This window comes from Oncorhynchus mykiss, chromosome 3 (genome assembly GCF_013265735.2).
Source record: "Oncorhynchus mykiss isolate Arlee chromosome 3, USDA_OmykA_1.1, whole genome shotgun sequence".
Classification (NCBI taxonomy): Eukaryota; Metazoa; Chordata; class Actinopteri; order Salmoniformes; family Salmonidae; genus Oncorhynchus; species Oncorhynchus mykiss.
The window spans coordinates 57,007,345-57,028,001 of record NC_048567.1 but is presented as its reverse complement, the minus strand read 5'-3'; the positions used below and the strand labels follow the sequence as shown (position 1 = coordinate 57,028,001).

At 44.4% G+C, this 20,657-nt stretch overlaps 1 protein-coding gene across 6 annotated transcripts in view; it reads right to left on the bottom strand.

Moving 5' to 3' along the window:
- The window catches only part of sema5ba (sema domain, seven thrombospondin repeats (type 1 and type 1-like), transmembrane domain (TM) and short cytoplasmic domain, (semaphorin) 5Ba), a 188,066-nt gene that overhangs the window by 77,516 nt on the left and 89,893 nt on the right, over positions 1–20,657 (bottom strand). For all 6 annotated transcript variants that reach the window (XR_005050753.1, XM_036974744.1, XM_021597455.2 and 3 more), the window contains 2 exons: positions 18,630–18,675; positions 131–193 (listed from right to left, as the gene is read on the bottom strand). Coding sequence is in view for 5 of the 6 variants with exons in the window: in XM_036974744.1 (XP_036830639.1) it covers positions 131–193; positions 18,630–18,675 (109 nt within the window). In the remaining variant the exon portion in view is untranslated. The remainder of the gene's footprint in view (positions 1–130; positions 194–18,629; positions 18,676–20,657) is intronic.

The following is a 20,657-nucleotide window of genomic DNA, read 5'->3' as shown; positions in this document are numbered from 1 at the left end:
TCCAATCAACTGCCCGCTTTTAAAGCAAAAGCTTTTATTCAGGGTGGCATCCTGTGTGTGTGTGTGTGTGTGTGTGTGTGTGTGTGTGTGTGTGTGGGTTGGGGGGGACACCCTTAAAGTCATCGTTTACCGCCGTCTTCCCTTTGCTCTGACAGGACCTCCTGGTGTCATCGTCTGGACCCCATTCCGTTGCCTAGGAAACCAAAATAAACACACATAAAAGAGTGACTGGATGCAGCATTCACCTGTTGCCAAGGGGGCTGCCTGACTAGTGCCTGCTGGCTGCCTGACAATGATGCAACTGTTGAGCTTAATATTGCTACTAACAACACAAATGCAATGAAAAGACATGAACCTTATTGATGTTTGTTAATTGCGTCAACATGGATCTGAGTGGGCCAGCCAGTGGATTATGAGGTCAGGTAACCAGATAGGACCAGGGCTACGTCCTAATTTGCGGCCGAGATGTCATTATAATGGAAATGTGTTTCAACGTCCAATCTTCCACACACACATCATCCTCCGATCCTCTACCACATCACAGCCCACTTACATTCCTTTAGAACCGCATTGGGTTTAATTAAGAATGCCCCAGCCCCAGCCCCAGCTCAGTGCTGGGACACACATAAACAAACACACACACACACGAGGCAGACACACACCGTCCTACAATCCTCTACCACACCACCACATGCTTTTTCTCCACTGCCCAATTGCATTTTTTTTTTTTTTAACCGTATGTCTTGGGTTTAATTACGAATGCTGCACCAGGAGACTGGTCTTGCTGCTCAGTGCTGGGGCACACACACACAAACACACACACTTGGCTATCAGAGCAGCATTGGCATTTTGTATGGGAGCCTGGGAGATGGCCCTCTCTCTCTCATGTTGGTTACTGTGTCTAGGTCTCTCAGTCTCACTAAAAATAGCTTGGCCTAACCCTAGTGCTGGGAGAGAGAGAGGCTGGAGTTGGCACGGACTAGGTCCAGCTTATACCCCCACTGTGTCACTTGTCTCCCTCCTCTCTCCCCCTCTCTCTCTCCTCTAATCTCTTACAGTGAATGGGGGTCCTCTCTGCGCACTGGAGAAAGAGTCTGCCATTCGGGTTCTCTATCGAGTATTGACTTTAAGACGGATCATCCATAACACACAACACAACCACATCGACCAATATTTTGGCTTATTCTTCACACAGTGGGACATTGTCATGCACAACAGGGCTAGGGGACACTACAAAGACCACATCGTGGTATGAAAACAGATACCCCAAGACTGGAATTTTGTCCAAAAGCGTCAGAAAGAAAAGGAAAGAGAGTAAGAAAGAAAGAGACAAATTGATTAGTGAAATAAATCGATATTTAACTCGATGAGAGAGAGGAGTAAGCTAGCCGTGTCTGTGTCACAAATGCAAACTATTCACTACGTATTGCACTACTTTTGAACAGAGCCCAATGGACCCTGGCCAAAAGTACTGCACTATATAGGGAATAGGTTGCCATTTGGGATGCATGTGATGTGTCTGCTGTCCCTGAGATGAGGCTGGGTGTTATCTCTCTGTTCTGAGAGACTCTTTAATTAACCTTGCTCATACTGCACTGAACAGAGAGAGTGAGAGAGAGAGAGAGAGCGAGAGAGGGGTGGGAGGGGGAGAAAGATACAGAAAGAGAAAGGGTGGGGGAGAAAGAGAGAACGAGGGAAAGAGGGGGGGAAGAGAGAGATGGAGAGTGAAAAATGAGAGAGAAAGACAGAAAGAAAGACAGAGACAGAAAGAATGAACGAGAGAGAGGGAGAGAGAGAAATGAGCTGAGAGAGAGAAAGCTGCAGTCTGTCATGTAGGCCAGCCAGCCATACTGACACACTGTGATGAAATTAGACAACTAGAACAGTTTAAACTCACAACCGATAAGAGCTCGGGCCTCAAATGGAAAAAGAAAAACAGAAGCTTTTTATTATATGAAGGCGTTACTCTACCACCATGACAGTCAACAAGCACTTCAAATACCATCACGCATACCCCCGCGCTAGCAGTGCTGAGATGACATGATTCAAAACACTCACACATTCACACCTCTCCTTCCACTGCCGTAGCTGTTTGTCTCAATGGGAGGTTGGTGTGTGATGGATGCCTATGTGGTGAATCATCGTTCAGGTCATTACCATCTTTTCTCAGCGAGGCCCCATCTCCGAGGATCCCATCGGCTTAACCCCTGACCCCTCGCCCCTACCGCCCCTCCCTCTCTTCACCCCGGTCTGGAACAAAGCCAGCTCAAAGCCAGTCCTACTCTGAATACCACAGGGCCCATGCACTCAGAATACCAATACCACTCTACCCCCCCAGCTGTGACAGGCACTCTGAGTGGGGTGACGGTTGTACAATTCCTGCCTGCCCGGGCTGGGATGGATGGAGCGGTTTGTACTGTATGTCTGCCTGTGAGCAGGCCCGTAGGCAGTGGTGGAATGAGGTCACAGTGTAGAGGCTTGAACCTGTGTTACAGTTCCAACTACAAGTGTTCATTTAGAAATAATGATATATGACATAGTGATGAGGAGAGGTGGAGGACATGTCAATATCACTGTTCATGTCCAATACAAAGTATTCTAGACCAGTTTCCTAATCCTGTTATATGAGTTTGACATTACATTTTGGATGATTTTTTGTTAAATTGAGCTACTGACATTTTAAAGTAAAACTAACAGAAGAAACAATTTCAACAAGTCATTCACTCGACATGGCAATTTGAAGAGGACTATAACACATTGGTTTGAGCAATAGAAAATGGCCATTACTAAAAAAACTAAATGAAGTTAAATGAAGTCAATTATTCCAGACCTGGACTGATTTGCAGATAAATTGCGACAGCACTCTCAGATGCATTTCCTCTATTAGTAGGGCCAGCAACAATGATGTGCCTCCAACAACACTGTCTATTTACCCTCAAACCCAAGTGTGACACCTCATTTCTCCAACTTTGCCACTTTTGGAGGCAATAAGTATTCTGCCCTCGGCAACCCGCTACAGGAAAAAAATCATGGATTTTTCATGGGCAAATAAAATAGCTGAAAGTACAATTAGTGAAAGGATGAAGGATTCATCACTTATGTTTGGGAGGGAAATGAATTCTATTTTTACAGAGGAAGTAATAAATGCTAATGAAACAAACCGCTAACAGTGAGCCAGACAGTTAAAGAGATGAGCAATGGCTCTTCCTTAAACATGGATGGCACTCTGTAGATAAGACTGTCGTTCAGTGACATTTGACAACAATCATGTTGACTATTAATTATGGTTTGTAAATATGAGGAATAAATGTGTCTGTAGAGGAGTGTTGACAAAAACTTACTCCAGGAATCAGGCAGAACTTCTTTATCAGCAGTAAGAGTTTATTCAAGCAATTGCAAGGGAGATCACTCAGGATAAACAGGAGAGGAACTCAAAAGTTAGAGTCACACAGTCATTATACACTTATTTTACACAATGAGCTGCTTGCCTCTCCTAGCCTACATGTCTAAGAGAAGGAAGTGATTTGTTTTTTAAAGCCTATTCAGTATGAAGAAGAATTTGGCCTTGAGCTGGGTCTCTGGTGCCCAAAGCGATAAGGAGCCACCAGCAAATCACGCCTTTGTGCGGTGTGTGAAGAGGGTAGTGGACAGCTATGGAAAATTACCGGTCGGTCGATCGATAGATCGATAGATAGTACTTTTCAACTCAAGCATTTACATATCATTAGACTGTAACATAACCATTTTGCCACAACAGAACATTTCAGTTGGTGTGCTTGGTTTTAGTAGGCTACAAGTACAGTATTTAGTACTACGATCACAACCACTGTGATAGCTTGGGACCATGCAGTGGACTGTAGGTACATTGACTCTTGTGGACTTCCCTTTGTACACGTACCTTCGTACCTTTATAGACTCTACAAATGTATTTAGTGGACTGAGAATATATTTGCTGTTGAATCTATGTACTGCTAAATACATTTCCCTCCCTATATCCTTGACTCAACCTCAAAATCTCTGTCGAACCTCTTCCTCCTTTGACGTGAAGAGTAGGGAACATTATTTGCATACTGATCTGTGATGAAAGTGTGGAGAGGAGGCAGAGATCACCCAGCTCTGTACAGCATGTTATAGCCTGCTAGCTGTTCTCTGCTCTACTCCAAGGTCCCCTCATTTCAATGGGCCAGCATCCCGTTCTGCTTCGTCCTCTTACATACTCTTACAGAGTACCCTATTCAGGCTCCAACCGACCCACCCTCCACTCCCTCTCCTTCCTCCGTCCCCTTCTCCACTCCCCTCTTCATTCACCCTGTCCCCTGTCCACTCACCAGTCCCGCCCTCTCCCCCCTGCCCTACTGACGGATGTGACAGGACTCTCAATGGCTCTGCCTCATTGTCCATGAACACTGATCCCTACACAAGAGGGCGCAGATATGCTCCCCTCCCCCGTGCACTCCTCCAGCCCTCCTCTGCTGCCCTCCTCCTCCCTGTGCTGTGCACTCCAGCCCTCTACTGGGCCCTCTCCTCCTCCCTGAGTGTGTGCTCGTGTGTTTGTCCGTAAAGTAGACCATCTTTGAAGTGCCACAGCTGTTCTGACCCAATATGTACACGAGAGAGAGAGAGAGTGATGCGGAGAGAGAGAAATGGAGAAAGAGATAGAGGGGACAGTAAACCATCTGAGAACACCATTCTATCACCACTCCTGTACATCTGTAGCAACTCCCAGCTCCCTCAGCCTCCTTGTGAAGGGGGCTAGGGGCAGTATCCTATCCAGTAAGAGTGGGTGAATGATGACTTTAATCTGTGAGTGTGGTGCACGCTAGCTCCTCTCTGCCCCAGTGGTGCCTCCTACAGTCTCCTACAGACCATTACTCTACATCAGAGGAGAGATGAGGCAGAAACAGGCCGGCTGGGCCGTCTCCTTGATTAGCTGCACCATCTTGGATCATCCCTCAGCACATACGCTGACACACACATACACTCGCAAAAGCACACACCACATGCACACACGCATTCTCTCTCTCTCACACACACACACACACACACACACACACACACACACACACACACACACACGGTCCTGCTGTGAGACACTAGCAGATGACTTGTCCCTATCTGGCTCTGTAGGCCACAGATTATCCTCCCATTCTGACAAAGACCACATCAATTATTCATTCTCTTTTGAAATTGCAGCAGGAAAATGTGATCATGAGTCTGGATGAATGATATCAGGCGTGACTCAAACTCCGGGTCATGGAGCTGGGGCTGGAGCTGGGTCATGGAGCTGGGGCTGGGGCTGGAGCTGGGACATGGAGCTGGGACTGGGGCTGGAGCTGGGTCATGGAGCTGGGGCTGGGTCATGGAGCTGGGGATGGAGCTGGGTGCTTTACTTCTGAGGACAACTGCAGGGTGTGAACACCCTCCTCTACTGTCTTTATAATACCAGTCTGTCCACTGTCATAATGTACAGTTGTATGTGAGGGGCATTGTTGATGAGGATACCAGAAAGTGAAGACTTTAACCCCAAAATACACCGTATGGCTATGGGCAAGACTTACACCAACGCAATTCACATTTGTGCCTGTGAAAGACTGGATTCCTACCTACATGTAAATAGTACTTCAATCAATCAATCACCTAACCAAACCTCCATGTACATATTACCTCAATCAATAACCCCAACAACCTCGCACCCCAGTACACTGACTCTGTACTCCTTGTATATAGCCAAGATATTTTTATTTTGCGTTAATATATTGTTTTAATCTATTTGCTAATTTTCTTACTTATTAACTGTATTGTTGGGAAAGGGCTCATAAGTAAGCATTTCACAGTAAAGTCTACAGTTGTTGTATTCGGCACATGTGACATTTATTTTATTTGGATTTGATACCTTTCAGTCGTTGCATCTTCATGTCAAGATGTTTCAAACAACCAGATGTCATTTTGTTCTTCTCCGTCCTTCAATAACCTACTTCAAGAAGTTTACATAAGTAAGTAAATCTAAACAAGAGAAAATCATTTATTTTCCTTCTCGAGCCTAAAGAGTTTCCCACAAACATCTGTTGACCAGGGAGTTTGAAGAGAAAACATCCTGTTGTTTGGGGAAGATATAGTTCAGAGGTCACCTCTACTCCCCTGACCTTGGTCCTCACAGCCCAAAACAATGCAAGTCAAACAAGGCTTTCCCCCAATGACCGAAAACAGCTTTCAGCTTCCTTATGACTCAGTCACATCTGATTCTATAAGGCCAGAGCTCTTTCTCAATTAATCTTTCCTCAATTCCACACATCTTCTTGCATCACCTCTTCCCAAAAGACATTGTAGGAGAAGGTCTGTGGGAAGGGACCTTGGACCTTCACCTTCAATACAGTTGGGAAGGTTAGAAAGAGGAAGTGAGGAATTGTGGAAAGATGAATTGAGAAAGAGCCCTGGTGTTTGAGAAGAGCCATGGAACATACCGTAGGCCAACTGGGGCCAAACTGATCTGGGTCCAGCAAATTGAGAGTCCTCTCTAGCTTCCGGACCTGGTTAATGACTGGTCTGAGGACAGATCTGGGTCTCAGCAGTGCACAAGGTTACCCGTTTCTCAAGATGCTCTAAAACATTATCTGTAGAAACTGAAAAGTATTTTGTGGAAAATATGGACAACAATAGAGAGAAATTGACCTGAATGGATTTCTTTCTCGCTTCTCCCAAACAAAACGTCTGCCTGATATTTGGGATAATGGTTATTGAAATTGGGTCATTTTGGAGAGAGAATGGGCACACTACACTGTATTTTCGAAAGGAAAGAGATAATCACAAAGAAACTCCCTGCAATACCTTCCTTACATTTACAGAGGAGGAAAACAATCATCGGAAATGGCAGCTGCTATGCTCTGCCGAATGGAAGAATGCAATTCAACATGAGAGCCACCGGGTCAGACTAAATGTGTGTCTTTCAGAGCTTAAAGAGACAGGAATACAAGTTGAACTAAACACTTTATTTACCGCTCTGAAGACTTCAACATCCTTTCTCACTCTCTCTCTCTCTCTCTCTCTTTCTCTTTCACTGCACTCTAATCATCTGAGAGAATGGTTCAGGTGGGTGAACAACATCTCTGAGGTATGCACCTCAGAATAGATCATCTCAGTTGCCATCCACATGTGTAAATATCATATTTGTCATTACTTTTTATAATGCAAACAAATTCCCCTTGAGGAACATTCAAGAGATCACACTAAACTGAACTAGAGAACACAAAACCCCAGTTGTCTAAAAAGAAAATAACTACCTTCCCTTCCATGTTTGGAAAAATATACCACTGGAACTTTCATTCCAGTCACGTGGGACAGAGTGACTCTTGACCCAAAAAGACACTCAGTGGACGATTGGGAGGACAAGCTGGCTGAAGAGTGAAGCTGAGAAAACAGTACGTCTTAGTTGGCCTGGAGTTTGACTTGGAAAACAAATTGATGTCCCCAAGGCTGTGCTATTAGCAGCATGGCAGGGCTAGGTTAAGGTACCCTGATGGGTTGAAGTATGTATTATCAATTTCAAGGAAGTTTGGTTGGAGAGAGAGATATAGAGAGCGAGTAGAGAGAGACTAAGATGGATAGTTTTGTTCTAGAGAGAGAGAGAGGGGAGGGGGGAGAGAAAGAGGGGAGGGGAGGGGAGAGGGAGAGTTTAGTTCTAGGAAGAGAGAGAGAGAGATGTGGAATGAGTTATAGAGCTATAGAGGAATAGAGGTGTAGAGGTATAGATGAATAAAGGGATGGCGATAGAGACAGATTGTGAGGTTGGTTCTGCTGGCTGTAGAGGGCTGTATCTCCCTCTGGACTGTATGCTCCTGCAGGCCCAGGCTGTTTATATTCCAACCCTGCGGAGCTCAACTATTACCTCTCACAAGGAAGCTCAGCTGGCCTAAACATACCTTCTCACCTCTCCTTTTCCCCCTCTCACTCCATTTCCAACATCCAACCTTCATTCACAAATCCTTCATCCCTCTCTCCCATCTCCCTTCATTTTCAACCCCCACTCACAAATCCTTCATCCCTCTCTCCCATCTCCCTTCATTTTCAACCCCCACTCACAAATCCTTCATCCCTCTCCCATCTCCCTTCATTTTCAACCCCCACTCACAAATCCTTCATCCCTCTCTCCCATCTCCCTTCATTTTCAACCCCCACTCACAAATCCTTCATCCCTCTCCCATCTCCCTTCATTTTCAACCCCCACTCACAAATCCTTCATCCCTCTCCCATCTCCCTTCATTTTCAACCCCCACTCACAAATCCTTCATCCCTCTCTCCCATCTCCCTTCATTTTCAACCCCCACTCACAAATCCTTCATCCCTCTTTCCCGTCTCCCGCCATCTCCAACCTACATTCCAAACTCCTAACCTCCTCACCTCTTCTCCCATCTCCCACCTAGAATCACAAACCCCTCTCTCCATCCATGTCAGTGGAACGACATTCCTATCCCTGACCTCTCATCCCTGACTTCTCCTACACCAGTTGTCAAGCCAGAAGATATTGCATGCTCTGTAACTCCCACTTACCACACTATACTGACATGTGGTTGTATGAAGACGACATTATGCAGCCACTGTCATGCCCTATGTAACATGAAGGCAAAGGTGTAAAGTACTACTTAAGTAGTTTTTTGGGCTATCTGTACTTTACTTGACTATTTATATTTTGACAATTTTAAATTACTACATTTATTTTTGATACTTAAGTATATTTAAAAGCAAATACTTTTAGACATTTACTCAAGTAGTATTTCACTGGGTGACTTTCACTTTTCTATTAAGGTATCTTTACTTTTACAGTACTATTTCCACTACTGCATGAAGGAATGTGTGAGTGAGTGGGCTTTGAGCTACAAGCAGTGAGAAGACAAGGCAGAAAGTGTGGTATTCTTGGTACAAATAAGCAAACTGACCAGACCATCACCTCAACGTGAAGCAAAGGAAACACAGACCAGACTCTCCAGATCAAAAGAAGACAAAAACTCGAAATACTGTACCTGCCTGTAGTACATACACAGAGACATCTGGCCTATCTGAATGACATGCTCCAAAGGGAAACAAACACTAAAAGAGGAACGCAGATGAAGGAAACAGTCCCTCTTTCTCTCCGCTTTCTGCTGTTTTATTGTTCCTGTGAGCAGGCCCACTGGTGGAGCAGGCAGTCTACATCACAGAAACATACTTTCAGCAGGGTGTGTGGGTGGGGCTCAATCAGAAAATCACATTCCCCTCACCACATTCACATCCCTCATTCACTCTCCCCTACAGAGAGAGAGGGGTGAGATGGAGAGAGAGAGAGAAACACAGAGAGAGAAGCGGGGGGTGAGATACTTTCCAGGAAGAAGAGCACTGACGATAGTCTCAGATGTTCAGTGTCCTTGTTTTTTTACCTGAGAAGGACAGTGATCCCATCGGAGGGCCCACCTCCTATGTGTGTGCGTGCATGTGTGTGTATGTGTTTGTTAAGATGACAAAGGAGATCATTAATTCATATACACCCTCCACAACACCTACCAGCTTAGACTCCTATACACACAGAGCTGAGAGCTCTAAGTGTGTGTGTGTGTGTGTGTGTGTGTGTGTGCACATTCTATCGGTATCAGGGAAAATTCTTTTGATTTCTGCAGTTTGGCAGAGGTAGCTACTCCTCCATAAAGACAAGAGAGGTGGGCTATAAAAATCCATCCAAATTCCATGGATGTGTCCTGTGCAGGTTAGGTGTCATGCTGGGTTAGGTGTGTGTTGGGCTGGCCAGAAGGCCAGATTGGGAATGTTTAGTTGGACTGTGGTGAAAGAAAGACTTCCCTCTCTTCCTCTCACTCTTTCCTCTCCCCCTACCTCTCCTCCCATCTCTCTCCCCTCCCTCCCTCTCTCTGCTCCTCTTTCTCACTTTCCCGCTCTCCCTCTCCCCTCCATGCTTGCCTGCCCACTGATGGCAATGACAGGTGTTCTCACAGGTGTCTGTTAGAATGGCCTGGGCATGCCCTCAAAGCCACGGAAGCATCAGAACTCCCCCCCACCCCATCCCCCCACCCCAGAACATCACAGGGAAGAGCTAGGTCTGTCCTACTGATCTTGCCTGCCAGGTGCTTCGTGTTTGGCATGGAAAGCCGAGCTCTGTCACTGTCTCTCTCTCTCCATTATAAAAACAAATAAACTTATTGGTCGTATACACATTTTGCAGATGTTATCGCAGGTTCAGCGAAATGCTTATCTCTAGCTCCAAAAGTGCAGTAATAAAAAAAAAAGGAAAACAAACAAATTAAGAAATATTAGAACGAACAATGTCAGAGTCCTGAATATAAAAAAATATACATACACCACCGTTCAAAAGTTTGGGGTCACTTAGAAATTATTGTTTTTGTCCATTAAAATCACATCAAATTGATCAGAAATAAAGTGTAGACATTGTTAATGTTGTAAATGACTATTGTAGCTGGAAACGGCAGATTTTTTTATGGAATATCTACATAGGCGTACAGAGGCCCATTCTCAGCAACCATCACTCCTGTGTTCCAATGTCACGTTGTGTTAGCTAATCCAAGTTTATCATTTTAAAAGGCTAATTGATCATTAGAAAACCCTTTTGCAATTATGTTAGCACGGATGAAAAACGTTGTTCTGATTAAAGAAGCAATAAAACTGGCCTTTAGACTAGTTGCGTATCTGGAGCATTAGCATTTGTGGGTTCGATAACAGGCTCAAAATGGCAAGAAACAAATAACTTTTCTGAAACTCATCAGTCTATTCTTGTTCTGTTTAATGAAGGGTATTCCATGAGAGAAATTGCCAAGAAACTGAAGATCTCGTACAACGCTGTGTACTACTGTCACGCCCTGATCTGTTTCACCGGTCCTTGTGCTTGTCTCCAACCCCTCCAGGTGTCGCTTATTATCCCCTGCATATTTATCCCTGTGTTTCCTGTCTCTCTGTGCCAGTTCGTCTTGTTTGTCAAGTCAACCAGCGTTTTTGTATCTCAGCTCCTGCGTTTCCCAGTCTCTCTTTTCTCATCCTCCTGGTTTTGACCCTTACCTGTCCTGACTCTGAGCCAGTCTGCTTGCCCACTCTGCCTGCCCCTGACCTCGAGCCTACCTATCGTCTTGTACCGTTTGGACTCTGAGAAACAGATGCCTCACAAGTCCTCAACTGGCAGCGTCATTAAATAGTACCCGCAAATCACCAGTCTCAACGTCTGGTTGATAATAGATAATAACAGAGTAGCAGCAGCGTAGACGGGGGGACGGGGGGGGGGTGCATAGGCTGGGTAGCCATTTGGTTAGATGTTTAGAAATCTTATGTCTTGGGGTAGAAGATGTTTAGAAGCCTCTTGGACTGGGCCGTACCCTGTAACCTCTGTAGTGCCTTGCGGTCGGAGGCCGAGCAGTTGCCATACCAGGCAGTGATGTGACCTGTCAGGATGCTCTCGATGGTGCTGTAAAATCTTTTGAGGATCTGAGGACCCATGCCAAATGTTTTCAGTCTCCTGAGGGGGAATAGATGTTGTCATGCCCTCTTCACGACTGTGTTGGTGTGCTTGGACCATGTTAGTTTAATGATGATGTGGACGCCAAGGAACTTGAAGCTCTCAACCTGCTCCACTACAGCCCCGTCCATGAGAATGGGGACGTGCTCGGTCCTCCTTTTCCTGTATCCACAATCATCTCCTTTGTCTTGATCACGTTGAGGGAGAGATTGTTGTCCTTACACCACACGGTCAGGTCTCTGACCTCCTCCATATAGGCTGTCTCATCGTTGTCGGTGATCAGGCCTACCACTGTTGTGTCATCAGCAAACTTAATGATGGTGTTATGCCTGGCAGGGCAGTCATGAGTGAACAGGGAGTACGGGAGGAGACTGTGCACGCACCCCTGAGGGGCCCCTGTTTTGAGGATCAGCGTGGCGGATGTGTTGTTACCTACCCTTGGGGCAGCCCACCTTGGGGCGGCCCGTCAGGAAGTCCAGGATCCAGTTGCAGAGGGAGGTGTTTGGTCCCCGGGTCCTTAGCTTAGTGATGAGCTTTGAAGGCACTATGGTGTTGAACACTGATCTGTAGTCAATGAATAGCATTCTCACATAGGTGTTCCTTTTGTCCAGATGTGAAAGGGCAGTGGAGTGCAATAGAGATTGCATCATCTGTGGATCTGTTGCTGCGGTATGCAAATTAAAATGGGTTGAGGGTTTCTGGGATAATGGCGGCGATGTGAGCCATGACCAGCCTTTCAAAGCATTTCATGGCTACAGACATGAGTACTACGGGTCGGTAGTTATTTAAGCAGGTTACCTTCATGTTCTTGGGCACAGGGACTATGGTGGTCTGCTTCAAACATGTTGGTATTACAGACTCGGACAGGGAGAGTTTGAAAATTGTCAGTGAAGACACTTGCCAGTTGGTCAGTGCATGCTCGGAGTATACGTCCTGGTAATCCATCTGGCCCTGCAGCCTTGTGAATGTTTACCTGTTTAACGGTCTTACTCATGGGGCGGCAGCGTAGCCTAGTGGTTAGAGTGTTGGACTAGTAACCGGAAGGTTGCAAGTTCAAACCCCCGAGCTGACAAGGTTGTTCTGTCGTTCTGCCCCTGAACAGGCAGTTAACCCACCTAGGCCGTCATTGAAAATAAGAATTTGTTCTTAACTGACTTGCCTAGTTAAATAAAGGTAAAAACATCGGCTGCAGAGAGCGTGATCACACAATCTTTCAGAACGAACTTTCAGCATGTTTCAGTGTTATTTGCCTCGAATCGATCATAGAACTAGTTTAGCTGTAGGCTGTTGTGTCACTGAGCAGCTCTCAGCTGTGCTTTCCTTTGTAGTATGTAATGGTTTGTAAGTGCCTGCCACATCCGCCAAGCAGAACCACTCTAACCCCGAAGTTTATAAGAAATCCCGCTATGCCCTCCGACGAACCATCAAACAGGCATAGCATCAATACTGCTCCTTGAAAGCAGCAGCTCTAGCCTTTAGCTCAATGCGGATGTTGCCTGTAATCAATGGCTTCTGGTTGGGGTATGTACGTACAGTCACTGTGGGAACGACATCATCGATGCACTTATTGATGAAGCCAGTGACTGATGTGGTGTCCTCCTCAATGCCATCGGAGGAATCCAGGAACATATTCCAGACTGTGCTAGCAAAACAGTCCTGTAGTTTAGCATCTGCTTAATCTGACCACTTTTTTATTGATCTAGTCACTGGTGCTTCCTGCTTAAATTTATGCTTGTAAGCAGGAATCAGGAGTATAGAACTATGGTCAGATTTGCCAAAAGGAGGGCGAGGAAGAGCTTTGTACGTGTCTCTGTGTGTGGAGTAGAGGTGGTCCGAGTTTGTTTTCTTCTGGTTGCACATTTAACATGCTGATAGAAATTTAGTAAAACAGATTTAAGTTTCCTTGCATTAAAGTCCCCTGCTACTAGGAGCGCTGCCTCTGGGTGAGCGTAAGCTGTATTTTGCTTATGGCAGAATACAGCTCATTCATTGCTGTCTCAGTGCCAGCCTCTGAAAGTGGTGGTATGTAAATAGCTACGAAAAATACAGATTAAAACTCTATGTAGGTAGTGTGGTCTACAGTTTATCATTTGATACTCTACCTCAGGCGAGCAACAGCTCGAGACTTCCTTAGATATCGTGCACCAGCTGTTATTTACAAAAATACATAGTCCGCCACCCCACCCCTGTTCTATCCTGCCGGTGCAGCGTATAACCAGCCAGCTGTATGTTGATAGTGTCGTCGTTCAGCCATGTCTCCGTGAAGCATAAAGTATTACAATTTTGAATATCCCTTTGGTCTTCCACGTAGGTCATCTATTTTATTCTCCAAAGATTGCACGTTTGCTCGCAGAATGGAAGGAAGTGGGGGTTTATTCGATCACCTACGAATTGTCAGAAGGCAGCCTGCCCTCCGGCCCCTTTTTCTCCACCTCCTCTTCGCGCAAATTACGGGGATCTGGGCCTGTTCCCGAGAAAGCAGTATATCATTAGCGTCGGCCTCGTTAAAGGAAAAAAACGATTCTGCCAATCCATGGTGAGTAATCGCAGTCCTGATGTCCAGAAGTTATTTTCGGTCCTAAGAGATTGTAGCGGCAACATTATCTACAAAATAAGTAGAAATATAAGTTACAAACAATGCAAATAAACAAACAAAAAAACACAATCGGTTGGGGGGCACGTAAAACATCTGCCTTCTTCTCCAGCACCATCATATTTAATATAATGTGTGTATAGACAGTATGGACAGTATACAAATAGAAATGGTGTTTACAGCAGTATTTATATAGGATGAGCCTTGACTACAATATAGAATATAAATATGAAGTGGGTAAAACGGTATGTAAACACTAAAGTGACCAGTGTTCAATGACTCTGTATAGGGTAGCAGTCTCTAAGGTGCAGGGTAGAGTACTGGGAGGTAGCCTGCTAGTAACAGTGACTAAGTTCAGGGCAGGGTACTGGGCCCTATAGTCCTCTAGGCAACACACAGGGTGACTCTAATAGCATCACAGAGAGAGGGAGGGGGGAAAAAAGCAAGAAAGAGAGAGAGAGAGAAGGAAAGAAGGAAGGAAATAGGGTGTGTGGGTGGGAGGTAAGGTGGGGGAGAATGAGAGAGTAAGGGAGCTATAGATATAAGAGAGAGAGAGAGAGAGAGAGGGAGGTAGGGACGGTGAGAGGAGGGATATGGATACAGTGATAATGGTTCTGCTTGGATAAAGACGGGACTTCGATCAAATGTTTAATGAACAAAAATATATAAACGCAACATGCAAAAATGGCAAAGATTACACTGAGTAACAGTTCATATAAGGAATTCAAGTCAATATAAAATAATTCATTAAGCCCTAATCTACAGATTTCACATGACTGGGCAGGAGGCCCACCCACTTGGCAGCCAGGCCCACCCACTTGGGAGCCAGGCCTAGCCAATCAGAATAAGTTTTCCCCACAAAAGGGCTTCATTACAGACAGAAATACTCCTCAGCACCCTCCTCCCAACCCCATACAGATGATCCCACAGGTGAAGAAGCCGGATGTGGAGGTCCTGGATTGGCGTGGTGACACGTGGTCTGCGGTTGTGAGGCCGGTTGGACGCACTGCCAAATTTTCTACAACGACATTGGAAGTAGCTTTTGGTAGAGAAATGAACATTCAATTAATCTTGCAACAGCTCTGGTGGACATTCCTGCAGTCAGCATGCCAATTGCACGCTCCCCCAAAACTTAAGTGACCTTTAATTATCCCCAGTACAAGGTGCACCTGTGTAATGATCATGCTGTTTAATCAGCATTTTGATATGCCCCACCTGTCAGGTGGATGGATTATCTTGGTAAAATAGATATTCTCACTAACAGAGATATAAACAAATTTGTGCCCAAAATGATGAGAGAAATAAACTTTTGGGGATTTATTATTTCAGCTCATGAAACATGGGACCAACAGTTTACATGTTGCGTTTATATTTTTGTTCAGTATATGAATATGTCTGCAACACAGAATACTGCTTTGTGGTCGTTACTTGCTCCAGTTACTTCTCAACCAATCAGTGACTCATTTCAAACTAGAGGACAGAAGGTAACGTAGACTGACTTTCACCCCATTTCAATACATGACCTCCATTTCAGGTCTGTGTGATTGTGCAGATTTAGCAGCCAACACTGTGGTCCCCCAGGATTGGGTTGTATCGCGCTCTCCTGCTTTGCAGGGGTGGTTACTGGTTAACAGGCTAACAAGCAGGAGAGGAGAGTAGGGGGAGGGGTAGTTTGAAGCAGCATCCTTCCATCTCTTTCATCTGTTTAGGCATACTGGCAGGCTCAGATCCTCTCCTCCTATTAAGTGGGCAGCAGCAATGTTCTGTACTCGTCGTTTTGGGCCCTGGCACGCCTAGCGACACCTCCAGTTAGAACAGAACGAAGAGGGAGCCACTTTGTTTATCCCCCAGCTCAAGAAAAGCCAAAAAAGTATGTGTGTCTGTGTGCGTACGTCTGTGAGCATGCCAGGAAAGTGGGATATAGATGTTGAAAGATGGGCGTTTGATTCAGGACTGCCAGTAGAGGAACTCAGTTGGTGAAACTCAGATTAAACAAAAGTAAACCCTATGAACCCCAGTCCTCTTCCACATTCAAAAACAAGACAACAAGAGCACCAAAACAAAGCCCACATTGACTTTGGCACACTGGTGGCAGCCGCTCACATATTATGTCACTATGCTGTGACTGTTCTGAAAGAGCACTTTGTCAGAGAATCCCAAGACTGGGTGGTGATACGTTTTCATACACACATCTCAGTGTAGTAGAATAGGTTGTAGTGCTATAGTGCTGTAGAAGCAAGCCAAACATACAGCCTTCACTCATCTCACTCAACCCCTTTCCTCTTAGTGGTGTTAGGCAGACCTGGGTTCAAATAGGATTCATCTTCTTTCAAATACTTTGAGCGTTCCATCTCGCCCGGCCAGTACAGCTGTAGTATTTGAAAAATGTAGAACTACTGTACAGTACCAGTCAAAAGTTTGGACACACCTACTCATTCAAGGGTTTTTCTTTATTTGTACTATTTTCTACATTGTGGAATAATAGTGAAGACATCAAAACTATGAAATAACACATATGGAGTCATGGAGTGAAAAAAGGGTTAAATCCAAATATATTTATATTTGAGATTTTTCAAAGTAGCTACCCATTGCCTTGATGACAGCTTTGCATACACTTGGCATTCTCTCAATCAGCTTCTTGAGGTAGTCACCTGGAATGCATTTTAATTAACAGGCGTGCCTTGTTAAAAGTTAATTTGTGGAATTTCTTTCCTTTTTAATGCGTTTTTTGCCAATCAGTTATGTTGTTACAAGGTAGGGCGTGGTATACAGAAGACAGCCTTATTTGGTAAAAGACGAAGTCCATATTATGGCAAGAACTGCTCAAATAAGCAAAGAGAAATGACAGTCCATCATTACTTTAAGACATGAAGGTCAGTCAATGTGGAACATTTCAAGAACTTTGAAAGTTTCTTCAAGTGCAGTCGCAAAAACCATTGAGCGCTATGATGAAACTGGCTCTCATGAGGACCTCCACAGGAAAGGAAGACCCAGTGTTACCTCAACTGCAGAGGATACGTTCATTTAACTGCACCTCAGATTGCAGCCCAAATAAATGTTTCACAGAGTTCAAGTAACAGACACATCTCAATGTCAACTGTTCAGAGGAGACTGTGTGAATCAGGCATTCATGGTTGAATTGCTGCAAAGAAACCATTACTAATGGACACCAATAAGAGACTTGATTGAGCCAAGAACCACGAGCAATGGATATTAGACCTTTGGTCTGATGAGTCCATATTCCAACCGCCGTGTCTTTGTGAGACGCAAAGTAGGTGAACGGGTGATCTCCGCATGTGTGGTTCCCAGCATGAAGCATGGAAGAAGAGGTGTGATGGTGTGGGATTGCTTTGCTGGTTACACTGTCTGTGATTTACTTAGAATTCAAGGCACACTTAACCAGCATGGCTACCACAGCATTCTGCAGCGATACGCCATCCCATCTGGTTTGCGTTTAGTGGGAATATAATTTTTTTCCTACAGGACAATGACCCAACACACCTCCAGGCTGTGTCAGGGCTATTTGACCAAGAAGTAGAGTGATGGTGCTGCTTCAGATGACCTGGCCTCCACAATCACCTGACCTCAACCCAACTGAGATGGTTTGAGACGAGTTAGACCACAGGAAAAGCAGCCAACAAGTGCTCTCCATATGTGGGAACTCCTTCAAGGCTGTTGGAAAAGCATTCCTCATGAAGCTGGTTGAGAGAATGCCAAGAGTATGCAAAGCTGTCATCAAGGCAAAGGGTGGCTACAATGTATAAAATAGTTAAAATAAAGAAAAACCCTTGAATGAGTAGGTGTGCCCAAACTTTTGACTGGTACTGTATTTGAACCCAAGGTGTTTAGTGTGTCTGATGTACACTACCAAGCTCCACAACTTTTAGACCGGTCCCATATCACCACATGACCCTTCAGTACAGTAGGCCCACTGTAACTCAATTGTTAGAGTATGGCTCTTGCAGCGCCAGAGTTGTGGGTTCAATTCCCACGGGGGACCAGTTCGAAAAAAATATGAAAATGTATGCACTCACTACTGTAAGTCACTAAATGACTAAAATGTAAATGTAAAATGTAACAGTAGCTACCTACATAAAGACATCACATTACCATGGAGACAGGCACTCACACCCGCAGGCAAGGATACACGTCAACACAGACACACACACACACACACACACACACCACACACGTATAGTATATGCACACACACACACAAACACTCATGCACACAATTAATCATACTCTTTCTCCATCCCACCCCATTCGAGGAGCTGAAAACACTCCAGTCCGAAAACCACAGAATCAATAACAGCAAGCCAATGCTGTCTGACTGCTGCCAGGAAAGTTAAAGAGAGGAGCAGCAGACCAGAGGAGTAGAGAGAGGAGTACAGGAGGAGAAGAGAGGCAGGTCTGGGAGCCCAGTAAAAGAGGAACACTGGCTGCGGACGGATGAGCGTGGGTTGTTATCCACCAGTGGACCACACACACACAGGGATAGGGGAGAGGAAGAGGTGGGTTGGAAGCTCAGCTTACCTGGATGAGAGAGACATTGTTGAGGCTCAATCTGAAGAGGAAGTTTCTGTGTAGAATCAATAGAGAGGGGAAAAAACAGTTAGTTTAAACAGTTATAAACTTAATAAACACTTAGTTTACGTGGCAAATACGTGTGTTTTTTTTCTTACAGTGAGTTCAACTCAGGGCACTGATATTTTGTAGTCACATAAGAACTCTCTGAAATTTGAAGTTGTTTCAAATACTCCAGCTGCCAAATTCCACACCAGGCATTATCCAACAAGCCTCAGAAGACTATATATTACAGTGGAGGCTCCTCAGATGAAGAAGGGGAGGACTATCCTCCTCAGTGAATTTCATAAAAATAAAAATATTGAAACTACACTAAATATATTCACATCACCAAATAGTTGATAAAAACACATTGTCTTGCAATGAATATCTACTGTATCCTCAACAGCACTCTGTAGGGTATCACCATGGTGTAGCCGGAGGACAGCTAGCTTCTGTCCTCCTCTGGGTACATTGAATTCAATACAAGCCTAGGGAGCTCATGGTTCTCAACCCCTTCCATAGACTTACTCAACTATTATTACAACTTCCAGAGGACGCCCATCAATCTGTCAGAGCCCTTGCAGAATGAGCTGACATGTTGTCCACCCAATCAAAGGATCAGAGAATGAATCTAGTACTGAAAGCATAAGCTACAGCCAGCTAGCACTGCAGTGCATAAAAAGTGTTGAGTAGTTGACTCAGAGAGAGAAAGACAATAGTTGAACAGTTTCAGATAAATTCATTTCTTTAAAAATGAAGGAGAAGCAAGAGAGAGAGAGAGCTAGCTGTATTTCATAGTATTTTTTCACTTTCACTTAGCTAGCAAATGCAACTAACTAGTGTTGCCGACTCAAACAGAGATATAAGCTATGTTAGCTAGCTGGCTATGGCTAGCCAACACTGGAAGTCTTCCAAGTCAAGGTAAGCATTTGGTTTTATTAATTTATTATCACTGGGATCGCCGGTGCAACTGCTAAACTGCATACTGACTGTACAGCATGATTGTAGCTGGTTTAGTAATGCATTAGTTCTAGATATGTTGACCATGACATTAGCTAATATGGTGACAATGATGTAGGCTGTATGTAGTGGTTAGTGGTTATGATATGATCAGGGGTTTATCCATTCAAACAGATTCTGTTGAAAAACATTGCTTAAACGGAACGAAAAGGGGATAGACATACCTGAATTTGTCCAATAGAAACTCTCGATTGCAATTGTTGGACTAATGATTACATCCTAGATCAGCTAGATGCCGACAAGAGTGTGTAAGGTGGTATTGAATGTGTCACTGTCACCTTGATTACTCTAATATTTATCTCGACCTGTGCACCTACGTTGTAAACTTTCATTCATAGGCTAGGTTGTAGCAATCTCATGATGGGTATAGGGAAAATTAGAGTATCATGTAGTAGCCTGAACCTATCAATGTTACATTGAGCAGGGTGAATGGAATATGACAGCCATGCTCATTAAAAAAACATGACACTTATACATGACTATCACTTTTAAATGATTAATCTCCAATTTTCAGCAGCAGTGCAGTATAGGGCCAGGCAGAGTGTTTTGTATAAGGGTACATTAACACATGTATAAGAGATCAATGAACAAATGAATAAGGGATACATTAAGAAATGAATAAGGGGTAAATGAACAAATTAATAAGGGATAAATGATCACATGAATAAGGAGTAAATTACCTCATGAATAAGGAATAAATGAACACATGAATACGGAGTAAATTACCACATGAATACGGAGTAAATTACCACATGAATAAGGAATAAATGAGCAACTGAATAAGGGATAAATGAACAACTGGATAAGGGATACATGAACAACTGAATAAGGGATAAATGAACACATGAATAAGGGATAAATGAACACATGAATAAGGGATAAATGAACAAGTGAATATGGGATAAATGAACACGTGAATATGGGATAAATGAACACATGAATAAGGGATAAATGAACACATGAATAAGGGATAAA